The sequence below is a fragment of the Mesocricetus auratus genome, unplaced genomic scaffold, assembly GCF_017639785.1.
Source record: "Mesocricetus auratus isolate SY011 unplaced genomic scaffold, BCM_Maur_2.0 Super-Scaffold_6730, whole genome shotgun sequence".
Taxonomy (NCBI): Eukaryota; Metazoa; Chordata; class Mammalia; order Rodentia; family Cricetidae; genus Mesocricetus; species Mesocricetus auratus.
Window position 1 is genome coordinate 66,924,766 of NW_024429184.1, and position 13,282 is coordinate 66,938,047.

A 13,282-nucleotide genomic window follows, 5' to 3' on the forward strand; every position below is an offset into this window, starting at 1 on the left:
TAGTCATATTTATTGGAGCTTTTCTTGAAAAGCAAGTGGCCTGGAAATTATGTTTGTGTTCTACTAAGCCATTGCTTTTCATTCAGAAGATGTCATCAGTCTTGGGATGATTTCACACCCTGTCTCTTTGTTGTGTGAAAAGTTCTTTCCCAGGCTGGTGATGTCTGCTCATAACCAGTGTCAACTCAGGTTGCGACGGGCTTGGATGAGGTTCTATTGTGCTTTCTCCTTTGCCTCTTAGAATAATTGAAGCGGCAGTTGTACCTATTCCCCCTCTAAACTAGTGAAAGGATAAAGGACAGTATTAAGGAAAGGATCTTCACTAAGTAATTACCATTGCTGTTTTCTGTGGAAACAGAAAATCCAGGGAGAAATGCAGGACGTATTGCCCCATGTAGTTTTTATTTTGTGATCATTGGATAGCCCATGTTGACCTCATTTTCACCATGCAGACAGTTTAGATTCTTGATCATACTTCCTCAAACTCCCCATAGTCTCTTAAGGACTTAAAAAAAAATCTATCAGGGGCTGGTGAGATTGGTCAGTGAGTAGAGGTGCCTCTTTCCAAGTTCAACAACCTTTGCTCAACCCTTGGATGCACATGGTAGAAGAAGACAACCATCTCCTGTAAGTTGTGCTCTGACCCTGTATGCAGCTGAGGAAAGCTTCCAAGCAACACACACGCATACACGCACGCGCGCACACACCAGATGTCAGTAAAATACTTTAAAGTGAATATTTTAAAAGAAAAATTCAGTGTACAATTCATGGAAATGCCTTCAAGTTTTAGCTTTATTTAAAAAAAATGGTTAATTAATGGTCCAGGCATGTCAAACCTTTCAACATTGCAAAACTACATTGTTACCTATAAAGTTTATGCTCAAGAATCATGTGATCAAGTTACAAAAATATCCCACAATATTAAGTAAGTTGGTGATTTTATGTTAGGCTATATTCATAACTATCATGGGACACATGGGACCCACAAGCTGCAGGTAAGACACATATGGTACACAATACTTGAAAAGCCATAAACAGTGGTTCTGACGTCATCTTATATGTTAGTATGTTCCATGAGAATCACTCTTCCTAATTCACAGAAAATGTAAGTTAATGAATGGGATGATTAAAGTTTTTAAACATGCCTAAATCTTTGGTTTTATTACACCTATCAAAATTTCCTGGAAAATTTCATTTTTACAATGGAGAATAATTGTGCTTTATTTTGAGTTATATGTTGACGTTTAAATAGTCTCCAAATTCTCTGATGCCCAAATAACTTCCATTGGTATCCAAGATATATTTTCAGTTTTCTCAAATTAAGTCATATTTCATAAGGAATGATGTAAAATTTATTCCTGGTAATCTATTGTTTTTTCTATATTGTCTGTTTTCTTCCCATGTCTGTTTCAAAATTTCTGCTATGAAGTTGAATGTCTACCATGTCCTTTTATGAAGTCTGACGGTGAAAAAAAAAGGGCAAATGTGCTAACTTCAAACATTCCCCAACTTAATATGATAACAGCTCTACTTGTGTCTAACCTTAAGACTGTGAAGAAATGACACCCATTCAGTAGAAACTGAACTTGTAAGTTTGACCTTTTCCTGGGTCAGCAATATGTACTAGCACCTTCTAGTGATGCTGGGAGACAGCAGCCCAACTTCAGTCGGTTATTCCATCCCTTGGATGACCAGCCAAGACCCTAGAGTATGCTCTGTTGCTGGGATTTGCTGGATACTGGTTTCCGATAACGTTAGCACTTCTGCACATTGGTATACATCAGGCTTTGCATTAGATGACCTTGCCCAACTGTAGGCTAATTCTCAACATTCAGCACATGTGTACCAGAAGCTAGGCTACCATGTTCAGTCCCAATAGTGTATTACCTGCATTATTCAGAGCACGTACATTCGTAGGCTAGGCTAGCATGTTCAGTCCCGATAGTATACTGCATATATTATTCAGAGCACATGTACTATAGGCTAGGCTAGCATGTTCAGTCCAGATAGTGTATTACATGCTTTAGCCATGTATGGGACTTTTGATTTTTGACAGGTTTAACAGGGCATAAGTCATATTAAAGAAGCATCAGTAACTTGCCCCAGGTCACTCAAATAACAAATGCCAGAACCAGAAGGTTTTGTTCTACTCCCTTCAAAGACTATGACGTCCCACTGTGTTCAAATGCCTTTTTAGTCTTCTCTCATGTGTCCTTTCTGCCTTTCTTTTTTTTTTTATTATTTAATCATGGTAAAGTACACATCATAAAGTTAAACATGTTAACCATTTTAAAATGTATGGTTTATTTTTTGTTTTGTTTTGTCTTGGCATTATGGTCACTCACATTACGCAATCATTGCCACCACCTGTCTCTAGAACTTTATACCAAAAGACTGGACTATTGAATACTAAGTCTGCACCCCTTCCCCTGACAACTTCCACTCCACTTCAGTCTCTATGAACTTGACCATTCCAGGACCTTATACAAGTGGAATCATATAGTGTCTGGCATTTAATGACTAGCTTGATTCACTTAGCACAATGCCCTTAAGATGCATTTGTGTTGGGTTGCGAAGATTGCTCAGTGGATAAAAGCACTTGCAGTCTCAGGAATCTTTGCCTTCTAGGAGGACTCCTGACACAGGGTCCAAATAATTCAGCTTTCAGCATTTATTGAAGATCCAGTATATGAAAGAAATGAGTCTTACATCCGGTAACCAGAAAGCTAAATTAGTTGTTTCCTAAGTGGTATTCCAGCTTAGAAAAGCAGGCAGATTTGGAATGACTCTTATTTATTTTCTTAGCTTAATCTATTATGCAAGTGGGTTATGCATGGAATCTTTTAAATTAGTGCTGCAATGCACTCGACAGGGCCTCCAACAGTACCTCAGAAGAGAGCTGTGTGAGAACCAAAATCTGAATACAATGTTAGTCTAAATAAGACATCAAAGAGAGAAATGTGCAGCTGGTGGCTGTGCAGTACCTCTCTAGCCCACAGAGCTGAGTCAGTGCTCCTGTATTTATATAGAGAGATATTAATGTGAAGATATGTATTACATGATACTATTATATTAAATGAAATTTTCTCTAGGAAATTTTTGAATATTAAAATTCTATTTAAACATTTAAAATTTTGTGTTATACCTTAGTAAAGAGTTACAGTATAGCAGGAACAGTGCTATCTGGTTACAATATTATCATCGGGTCATGTTTCTTGCTAACAGAATTGGTGTAATTTCCTGGGCCTTGCCACTATGGACATCTGACCCAGGTGGTCTTGTGCTTTGGTCTTCAACATCATCTCTGGCTTCTAGCCACTAGAGGGCAATAGTATGACCCATACCTTTTGTGACAATGAGAAATATTTACAGTAGTTTCAAAGAGTGGGGAGGGATTTAGGGGAGGCAAAGTCACCCCAGAGAAGAATAGCTGACATATTGGATGAATCTAACAATAACATTTCTGTATTATGTAACTAATGAAAAGTAACTAATATTTGCAATTAAAAGTTCAGTCAGCCTTCTCCATCTACCTACCTATCTGCCCATCCCTTCTGCTGTGTGCATCTTGAATTCAGTAAATGTGTTGCTTAGCTGTTTTATACAGCTTGTCTGAATATAGGGGATACAGCTTTACAAGGACAGAATCTTAGACTGGGCAGCAAATGGCAGAACAGGCATTCATTACCATGTGAAACCAAACAAACCAAAAAGAAAAAAGAGAAAAGTTAATCAACCAGCCCCCCTCTTGTAAAATACCCTACACAGAGAGATGGGCATTTTCTTGATCTAGTGTTATCAGAGAAATTAAACAGTGTCAGTGGGTATAAGGGACAAAACTACCAGACAGACAGAGAGTATGGCAAATATCCAAAAAGAGACAGTACCCCTGCTCACAGCAGCAAAGTCACGAGGGCCAAAAGGTGGCACAACCCAAATGTCACTAGGTGGATAAGGATAAACTAAGCCCAGTGGAAGCATGTAACAACATACAATTCAGCCTTGGAACAGAAAGAAGTTCTAGTGACACTATAACATACATCAACCTTTTAATTTTTTGTGTGGATGGTGTGTGGAAGTAGGTTCCTGCGTCTCTCTCTCTCTCTCTCTCTCTCTCTGTGTGTGTGTGTGTGTGTGTGTGTGTGTGTGTGTACATTTGTGTGAGGGTGAATGCAGGTACATGTGTATACAATGCATGTGTATTCCACATATGTGTAGAACTCAGAGACAACCTTGAGTGTGGGTCCTCAGCTTCTACCTTGTTTGAGATGGAGCTGTTGTATGTTTTTCACCACTGCATACACCAGGTCGGCTGCCAACACACTGCCGGGGATGCCCGTCTCTCAGCTTCCCATATCCCCATAGGAGCACTAGAATAACAGGTGATCATGCTATGTTTCCAGCTTTTATGTGGGTCCTGGGAATGGAAACTTTGGCCTTTACCACCCAAAAGGCTACACAGTCTCTGAAATGACAAATGTGATAGCTATGAAGATATTGACTTGGAAGTTGTCCCATGTGTGAGCTACTAGGTATGAATCTAGACCAGGGGTGAGTTGAGACCCCTTTGGGGGTCAAACAACCCTTTCACAGGGGGTACATATCAGATATTTGCATTACAGTTCATTACAGTAGCAAGATTACAGTTATGAAGTAGCAAAGAAAATTATGTTATGGTTGGAGGTCACCACAACATGAGGAACTGTATTCAAGGGTCACAGAATTAGGAAGTGTGAGGACCACTGTTCTGGACACTTGTTCAGCTAAACACATCCGATTTAGGATGAGATCCAGACTAACTGGAGAGTGTGAAATAATGCCAGTATGTCTTCATCACCAGCCCGTGTCCTTTGCATATCTTTAGTGCAGGGTGGGAAGTCTGGTGTCTCCAATAAGAAGCTTGAAGTTCTTAGTCATTATTGGAAGGCTGGTTTCAGGCTGGGTGTTCTGGTCATATCCCAAAGGTGGTCAGAGGGGTCCTCCTGCCTATGGACAGAAACTGGTCCTCCGGCATGGGAAACTCCCAAGGCCACTGACAAATGCATGTTTGTCTTTTCCAGGACGTGGGAAGAAGGCAAGGTGCTCATCTTTGATGACTCTTTCGAGCATGAGGTGTGGCAGGATGCCTCATCTTTCCGGCTGATCTTCATCGTGGATGTGTGGCACCCCGAGCTGACCCCTCAGCAGAGACGCAGCCTTCCTGCAATTTAAAAGAAATTGGCAGAGCCTTGGGTGCTCTCCAGGGAGGCTGCCTTTCCACTTCTCCTGGGCCATGGAGACGGAAGTTCAAACACTATGATTCTTCATCCCCTTGCCTTGTGGCTAAAGAACTCTAAGGTTCCTTCTGAATTGGAAATCGCTGGGAGGAGTACTTGCCTTACTGCAATTCATTTAGAAGGTCCCTTGCTTCGAGTGACTCATGACAGAACAGAACTTCTACCTGGACTAAGGGGAACATTTGGCTGTGTCTACATTGCTAGCCAAAGATATTTTTCTACATAGAATAGTGTCTACATCAATGTACATTGAGGATATACTGTATGTAGAAACTGAATGAATTACTTTAGTTTGTAATTTTTCTATGCAGTTATATTTTTCTAGGTAACTGAAATATTCTGTCACCATCCACCCCCATGGTTTTGTTGATTTTAATGACAGGAAGTATAAGTGCTTTACTTCTTACTGTTAAATAGTAATTTCCCTGATAAATTCAGACATAATTCCTTTTAGAAAAAAACAGCAAACACCTGTGAAGAAGGCAACTTTACTTTCCTAACGTAAATGGGAAGTTACTCTAGGATGTATAAACTGTGCCAATGCGTGCCCTTGAGTCTACCTGTGTATCTTCGATTAGCCTCAGTGTCTTCCCCTCTCTTTGTGCTAATGATGGAAATGCTATCAAGCTCTAATTTCTAAGAGCAACACTTTTTTTTACACTGAGAAAAGCTATGGAAACATTTCATGTTGTAATAAGAAAATACCAGAAATAACAGGGCTCAGAGAGAAAATGTAACTTGGAAGTGAAGATTCTCACTCAGGATCAGGTGGCCAGGCAACCTGGACTCTGCCTTCTGTGACAGGGCCTGGAATCTGCAGTCTGTCTACTGTGGATCTACTTGAGTGCCAAGAAGATGGCTGCTTGGCTTCTGAGCGTCCCCTCATGGTTTTATCAATATAGGAAGTCCCCGGGTGTGCTGGGATTCGTCCCTGGGTATAGGTGGTCCAGACTGTTTGATTCTGAATGTGCAGACTTTTTCATCTTCCATGCTCAAAATCCTTCTGCCATCTAATCATTATTTTGAGATAGCGTTTCACATGTGTGCTTTATTTGAGTACTAGCCAAGGCAGAGGAAGAGCAGTAGAAAGTCATCCTGCTCCTCCTTTCAGAGATGATCAGTTGGCTAGTAAAGCATCAATGCCCCTGTGTTTCTATTTTAAAATTAAAGCTAACTCAAGCTTAGAATGTAATGACACTCATGCACTGATCTCTAAGCCAGTCGAACAATAATGCTGCAGAAATGGCATGTATTCCAGCCACATAGGTAGAGAAAATGTAGATGCATTCTTTTCATCCAATGTCAGTAGAAAAAGCTTTCTGTACCTCATTTAACAAGCAATTCTTTGACATTGGAATTGATCCTTTTTCGTTTAGCTTAAGGATTTTAGCTCTTAGGAGAAAGTTTACAAAATGTGTGTCCATTCTTAAAATAGGTACTTTTCCCTTCTTTTGCCAGTGTTCAAAAATTCCTCTAAAACAGATGGCAAAGACATGGGAGGAAAAGATCAAACCATTACCAAATTCCAGAAAAGAAAACAAACTCTTAGAAAACAAAAAAAGTATTTGTGTTCTTCAGTATTTATTAAACGGAGGAATTTACTGACAAAAGGCAATACAGTCCAGTGTTCATGTAGTAACACTCGGTCGCCTACTGGTTTGGTTCTCCTACATATTACATACACATAATGAAATACAAACCATATGTTCTCATTGTTAAACCGTCACCTTACATTCATGTAATAAAAATTGTGGAAATGAGTGAAAATTAGCGTTTGACTTAGCATATATAATGTGGTTTTTAAAATATGGTCATCACAGTAGGATTCTAACTATTGTCATGTGAAAGTCAGAAGAACCTTTACAATTACACGAGTTGACAGTGATGCCAACAGCATTTGAGTACTTGGATACCACATTTGTTTTATGAACCCAAGCAATAAAAGATTTTCTAATTCACTTTAATTTTTCCTTTCTCTTACTTGTATCATAAGAAAAGAGTTTCCACCAATGCCTTGGGAGATGTTTTTCAGGGTTGTTGTTTTATGAGTCAATTGGTCTATACAAAATGAATTGGTGTTTCTATATACTACGATACAATTGTTTGAGACCTGTTTTAAATTATGTTTCAATTTTACTCCTTCAAGTTTGGAACATAAAAGTAGGTTTTGTTACTATTAACCTGCTAGTAGAAAAAAATAATAAACCAGTAGATAGACTGAGAAAGAGTGTATGTCTAGAATGTAGCTCAGGGCTCAGGAGTAGAATATTTGGCCTAGAAAGACAAGTTTGATCTCCAGCATTTGTGGGCAGGAGGGGAGGAGGAAGGGATGGAGGGACGAAGAGAGGGGAGGAGGGAGGGAGAGAGGGAAGGAAGAGAGAGACAGGAAAAAACAAAGGGAGAAGAAGAGACAAAGGGTGAGGAATAGTGAAAGAGGCAGAAAGAAAGAGAGAGAGAAAGAAAGAAAGGAAAGGAAAGAAAGAAAGAGGCAGGAAAAGGAAAAGGGAGACAGAAGAGAAATGTGTCCACAACTAGCAATATTGTTTAGGTGATTGTGACTGGTTGAAAGTTGAATTGGTTTCCTGTTTCCTTTAGGTTGTTCAACTAACAAATCAACCTACCAAATGCTTAAAATGTAAAACATTTCACTAATCAATATCAATTAAAATTTTCATTTGATATTAATCACTCTGGTCATATTAGTAAGTGCCTATGTCCTACAGATAGGTGAGGGATGAGATATCTGCATATACTCAGCTGGTCTAGGAAACATGGTGTAAATAAAATATTCTAACCTTTGACATCTGTTTTCTTTCTGACTTCCTGTGAATGGGTACTAGGGGTCCATTTCTAAGGAGAATGGATAAAGAAGTAGATTGGTCTTTGGCATTTCATCTTGTGTTCCTAGTCTTTTCTTAGCTTGGGACTTACATGCTGAGCCATCCTTAAGGGTCTTTCTGTGTGATAGACTATCTACCCACTCAGGGCCTTTCTCCACAGTTCGTAGGATGGTGAGACTAACTTGAATGGACTCATCACTCATCAGTTTGTTTGTTTGTTTGTTTTTTCAATGAATTGCTTTCTCTCTGTAGACATTCCCCCAGATGCCTACAGGAAATCACTTTGCTAAGATGAGGCAGTTATTTTTCAACTGTCTGTGACTTCTAAAAAACCAGTTCATGAAGTCAGCTGGTGGTCTGACAAACAATGTTATGTCCAAATCATTCTTTTGGGATAGGGATATTTAAATTAAAACCTTTGCAAACAACAAGACCACTTAGATGCTGGTGATGGGTCAGAAAATAAGTTAATAAAACTGAAAATTATTAGAGCTACTATTGTCTTGGGGTTCTGCACGCCATTAAACTTGATGCTGTGTCTGCACGGTTTAACTCTGTTGTATTTATTTGGAAATGCACATTATCTTAATTTGCAAAACCTGGAGAGGGTTCCTGTGTGAACCCTTAGAGCAGTCCTTGTCCTAAAGTATATGTAGCAAATTCAGTCTTTCCTTTTTTTTAAAAGTACATTTGCTACCATAAATATATGGGGGGGATCATTTTTACATAAATGCCGTGCTTCATCTCCCAACCCCTCCCTAAAACATGAATTCATTATTAAATTAAGGTTTGAAAGCATCTATCAGATCTTTATCCAATGTGGGCTGCTCAGACCAATGGCTGCTGACAGCCATGGCTGGAATGGAGTGGAGGACCTCCGGTCAAGCTGAGCGGGTTTCTGGAGGTCAGTTGCACAGGTGCTTCCTGGGTGCTGCTCCACTAGAGGGAGACTTGTGCATGGGAGCATCACATGGTGTGGCTCAGTCCAGAGCCAGTAGTGGCTGAGTGTTCTCATTTTCTCCTTTCTCTTCATGTTTCAGGGTCCCAGCTTCGACCACAGATTGAGATCTAACAAGAGATAAAGGAAACACACAATCACAGAGAGTTCATGCTGGTAACAGTTGTTAATTCTCCTTGAGAATCAAGATGCAGAAAATAGCTACTTAATATTTCCTTTTTACTATCTGTTTTCCACATACCACCTTATTTTTTTTTCTGAAGATGGAACCTGACCATTCTGAGATTCTAACCATAAGCCTTTTTCTTCTGCTGAATTTTATCTGTATCTTTTCGCTGTAATATGCCATAACTATGAATGTAACATTTGTGCTTGTATCTATCAAATACAAATAAAGGTGATCCCAGAGACACAAAAACACTAATAAGTATTTTGGTGGAGCTTGGTGAGTGTCTAAGGCTTCTTAGTATGTATGAGGTTACCACTTTCACAGCCCTGAGAAATGGGGTTACTGTCTCCACTTTCAAGTGCAGAAAACAAATGAAGAAACTAATTGACAAGTAACTTAGGCAAAGCAATACGGCCAAGTGGAGAGCAGGGTTCACTTGCTACAAGCACTGTGGGCAGCAGAACTGTCTTTCAGAAAATCTAATGGCCCTTCCTTCTACTAGGAAAATAACTTGCTGCCAGAGGTTCTTAGCCCCTTTCGTAATATGTATGTAGCATGTATTCATGTAATACCAGCTTTGGGGAGATAGAGGCAGGAGAATCATAATTTCATGGGTATCTGGGGCAGTATAGTCAGGTCCAGATCAACCTAAATTGCATAATGAGATCCTATTTCAAAATAAAAGTATTTTAAAAAGTCACCATAATTGCCATGGAATACATAAACAGCTAGTTTTTACTATAAACACCACTCAACTCAAATGCCATAGCTAGGAGCGGTGTGCAGCATTCAGAGATGAAATGGATCCGTCTGCTGCTGGGGTGGCCAGATGAGCTGTGGACAGTAGGAGAACTTTGGATTTTTTGGTGCAGTTCCTATGCATTTCTCTACCTGTTTTACTTAAGAGCCCAGAGTGGATGTTAGGGTGAGAGGAAGGAATACTGATTTACATCAGTACAAAAAAAGAATCAGAAAATCTAGAAGACATCAAGACAAACAGGCCCGGGGGTTCAAACTGGCACAACCAGAATTTGGGAGGCTGCGGCTAGAAGTCTGTGGGCTCAAGGACAGTCTGAGCTATATCTTGAGATCTTATCTGATAGATAGATAGATAGATAGATCGATAGATAGATCGACATGAATGAGACCCAGAGGATCACAGCAGTGTAGTTACGCACACACATCACCTTCCTCCAGCACTTTAACCCACTGCCTAATTGCTTTGCACTAAGGATTTTGCAAAAGCCATGGGGGTCTGATGGCAATCCACCATTGAAACTTTAAAGGATACTTCTCTTCTGCCAGGTGCTTCATTACACAAAGACGCACCTGAACCACAGTTCCGGAGCCAGAGTGAGGTCCAGCAGCCCATAGGTGCTGCTCACACATGGTTATTGAAGATCCATATCAGGAAGCTCACTCCTTCAAACCTCCAAAAGTCAACCCTTGATTCTCCTTGACATTGAACTCAAACCTGGTTTTCAAAACATCTACATCCTATCTTTTGTTCCTTCTCCCAGAGGCAGAGTTCCTGCCATCTGTTCCTCTCTGCATATGGGGGTTGGTTCAAGGGTCCTCCTGATCAGCAGAATCAGCAGATGCTCAAGCCCCTCATATTAGGGTGCAGTGTCTGCATAAACCTCTGCTCATTCTCCTGTGCATTATAATGCCCAACACAAAGTATAGACCACATTATTTTGGGAATTGAGACAAGAAGCAAAATCTGTACCCACTCAGTGCTTGAGTCCACTGTGTACAACCTTTGGCTGTGAATAACTTGGCATGTGCAATTCTACCAGGAGCATGCTTCAATGCCTTCTTTTAGTTCAAGCTCTTTCTCCCTAACTGCACTCCTCAATGAGGTTAGCTGGATTCTACCTGTGCCAAAATACTTCTAGTATTTTCTACCCCTGGCTGTCTTCATCATGGTGTGACTATAGAATACAGTGGAAATGATTACTTCATTTGTCATTGTTCTGTGGGGGTTATCAAGGGTCATATTCTAAGTTCTGGCATCAGTGTATACAGGTTGTCCTTATAGATGAAGCTGCTCACCTATCTCCTTCCTATCTTGAGGGTCCTATTCAAGAAACTTGAATTGAAATAATAATTTTCATCTTTTTAAATTTTCTCCATGTTTTCATCCTTTTAGATCTTAAAATGTTTTGTCAATCCATGTTATTACCTATGATTTTAATGACTGTTAGATTTGTTTTCAAACTTTCCCTTCTCACACTATGAGGAGAGAAAATGGAGTAGATCTCAATGAGTTTTCAAACTATCATTTATTCCTACTGACTGATGCTAAGTGATGTTTGTGAAGCTTTGCTATGTACCAATCACTAAGAGCAAATGTACAGAAACCTTCATTGTTAAGTCACCCAGCTACAGATCCAGAGAAGAATGCAGACTTGCACAGATGCCTCATTGCCCAGCTAGAGAGAGATTCTTGATGAGAGAATGTGGAAAGAAGGAGAGATGGAAGGATAAGTCTATCTCACCCACTAATATCATTTGTCATTATTCAAATGACCAGTGTTCACTCTCGCTTTCACATGAGATGTAACTGAGACCTGTGTTATTTATTTCAATAGATACATTGGTAGCAATGATCTGGAATGTCAGACCTAACACAATGTGTCTTGGTTGACTGGTAAGTGATGCTGGGCCTGTTCTAAGACATCGATAACGAGGAAGCAAACAGCATTTTGCCCCAGGTTTGTATGTTCCCTAATTGAGAAGAGTGCCATGGCTTCTTAACTTTCAACATGATAGAATTCCTTTTACTTAGTCACTCAATAGATAGCTAATATTAAAACTTTATGTAAGTGACTCACTGTTTCATGAAAATTTGAAAATCGCTGGAAAAAATAGCAAACTCTTTTTTAATGGAAAGGGTTAAAATGAGATTTAGTCAATGTGAGCAACTTGGGAAGAGGGACATATGCATCCAGCAAACCCTTCAAGTCTATCTTCTGGGTTCTTGAAGTGCGATCAAAGTTTAACTATAGGGTGGAGGATATGAACAGTCCGGGACAAAGTGTGGTCTCAAATACCATGGACCCATGGCTGACTGGATTTCAGTTTCATCTTGTCAGACACATTGCTACAACTCTTGGAAATATCTTTCCAGGAGACAAGAGCCCCCTATAGCTGTGCCCTTTCCTTCTCCCAGCACAAGATTCCTGGGGAAATTTCCATTTATTGGGGGATCCTTATAGAATCTTGGCCTCAGTGCATTAGCTAAATTAAAATTATCTCTGAAAGTCAAACTCTCTGAAGACAATGTCTCCATCTGGTCAGAGCGTTCAGATACTGTGTTCAGTGCAGCACAGTAGACAAGTCCATTCAGGGGTTCCATCTACACAAGAGAAGCTGAGTTCTTGTGCTAAAATAAACATTTGTATTAGCCTTCTTTCCAACACGGAATATCATCCAACTCCAGAGTCAGGCAGGGGATGATGGGTAATTTCAGTGGTGGAGCAGGCAACCAATGAAAGGCTTCACCTAGATGCTTTCTTGCTGTTCTCTGTCTTAGTCTGTTTTTCTTTCTCTCTCCTTATTTCCTCATTTATCTTTCTTTTTACTCTTTCTTCCTCCATGCTTGGAACTTTTCCCACTTCATGCGATGAAGGACTATGGCTAAGGTTTAGTATTTTGTAGATCCCAATGGCGGGCTTCCAGGAAGAAGATGTAATAGAAAACATAGGCCATGAGCGAGTTCATTCTGCATAGATCAACAACTGGACCTATAATTTTGGTCTCAGGAGGATTATAACCAAAACCTTATTTAGCCATGTTAACAGCTGACAATAACATTGTGTTCTTATAATGGACCTCCAGTGCCCATCTGAGCTAGTGTTTTTTGTGCCCATTCTCCTTATGAGGGCAGCAGGCACAAAAGTGAGAGCTATAGGAGTTTAGGACCTTGTCTATGGCTGAAATAGTCACATCTCTGTAGTCATTCAGGGTTGTGAGCATTGCGGTTTGTGGTGCTTTGCAAGCACACACTCTGAAGTGAGCTCAGATGTTGGAGATG

General features: G+C 40.0%; 2 protein-coding genes across 10 annotated transcripts in view; one reads left to right on the forward strand and one right to left on the reverse strand.

Moving 5' to 3' along the window:
• The window catches only part of Asph (aspartate beta-hydroxylase), a 194,237-nt gene extending 187,003 nt beyond the window's left edge, over window positions 1-7,234 (forward strand). For all 9 annotated transcript variants that reach the window (XM_013110944.3, XM_005066736.4, XM_013110941.3 and 6 more), the window contains one exon: window positions 5,061-7,234. In XM_013110944.3, coding sequence (XP_012966398.1) covers window positions 5,061-5,211 — 151 coding nt within the window. In that variant the 3' untranslated portion in view covers window positions 5,212-7,234. The remainder of the gene's footprint in view (window positions 1-5,060) is intronic.
• Clvs1 (clavesin 1) overlaps window positions 6,841-13,282 on the reverse strand; it is a 210,777-nt gene continuing 204,335 nt past the window's right edge. The window contains exon 6 of the mRNA XM_040741467.1: window positions 6,841-9,184. Coding sequence (XP_040597401.1) covers window positions 9,097-9,184 — 88 coding nt within the window. The 3' untranslated portion in view covers window positions 6,841-9,096. The remainder of the gene's footprint in view (window positions 9,185-13,282) is intronic.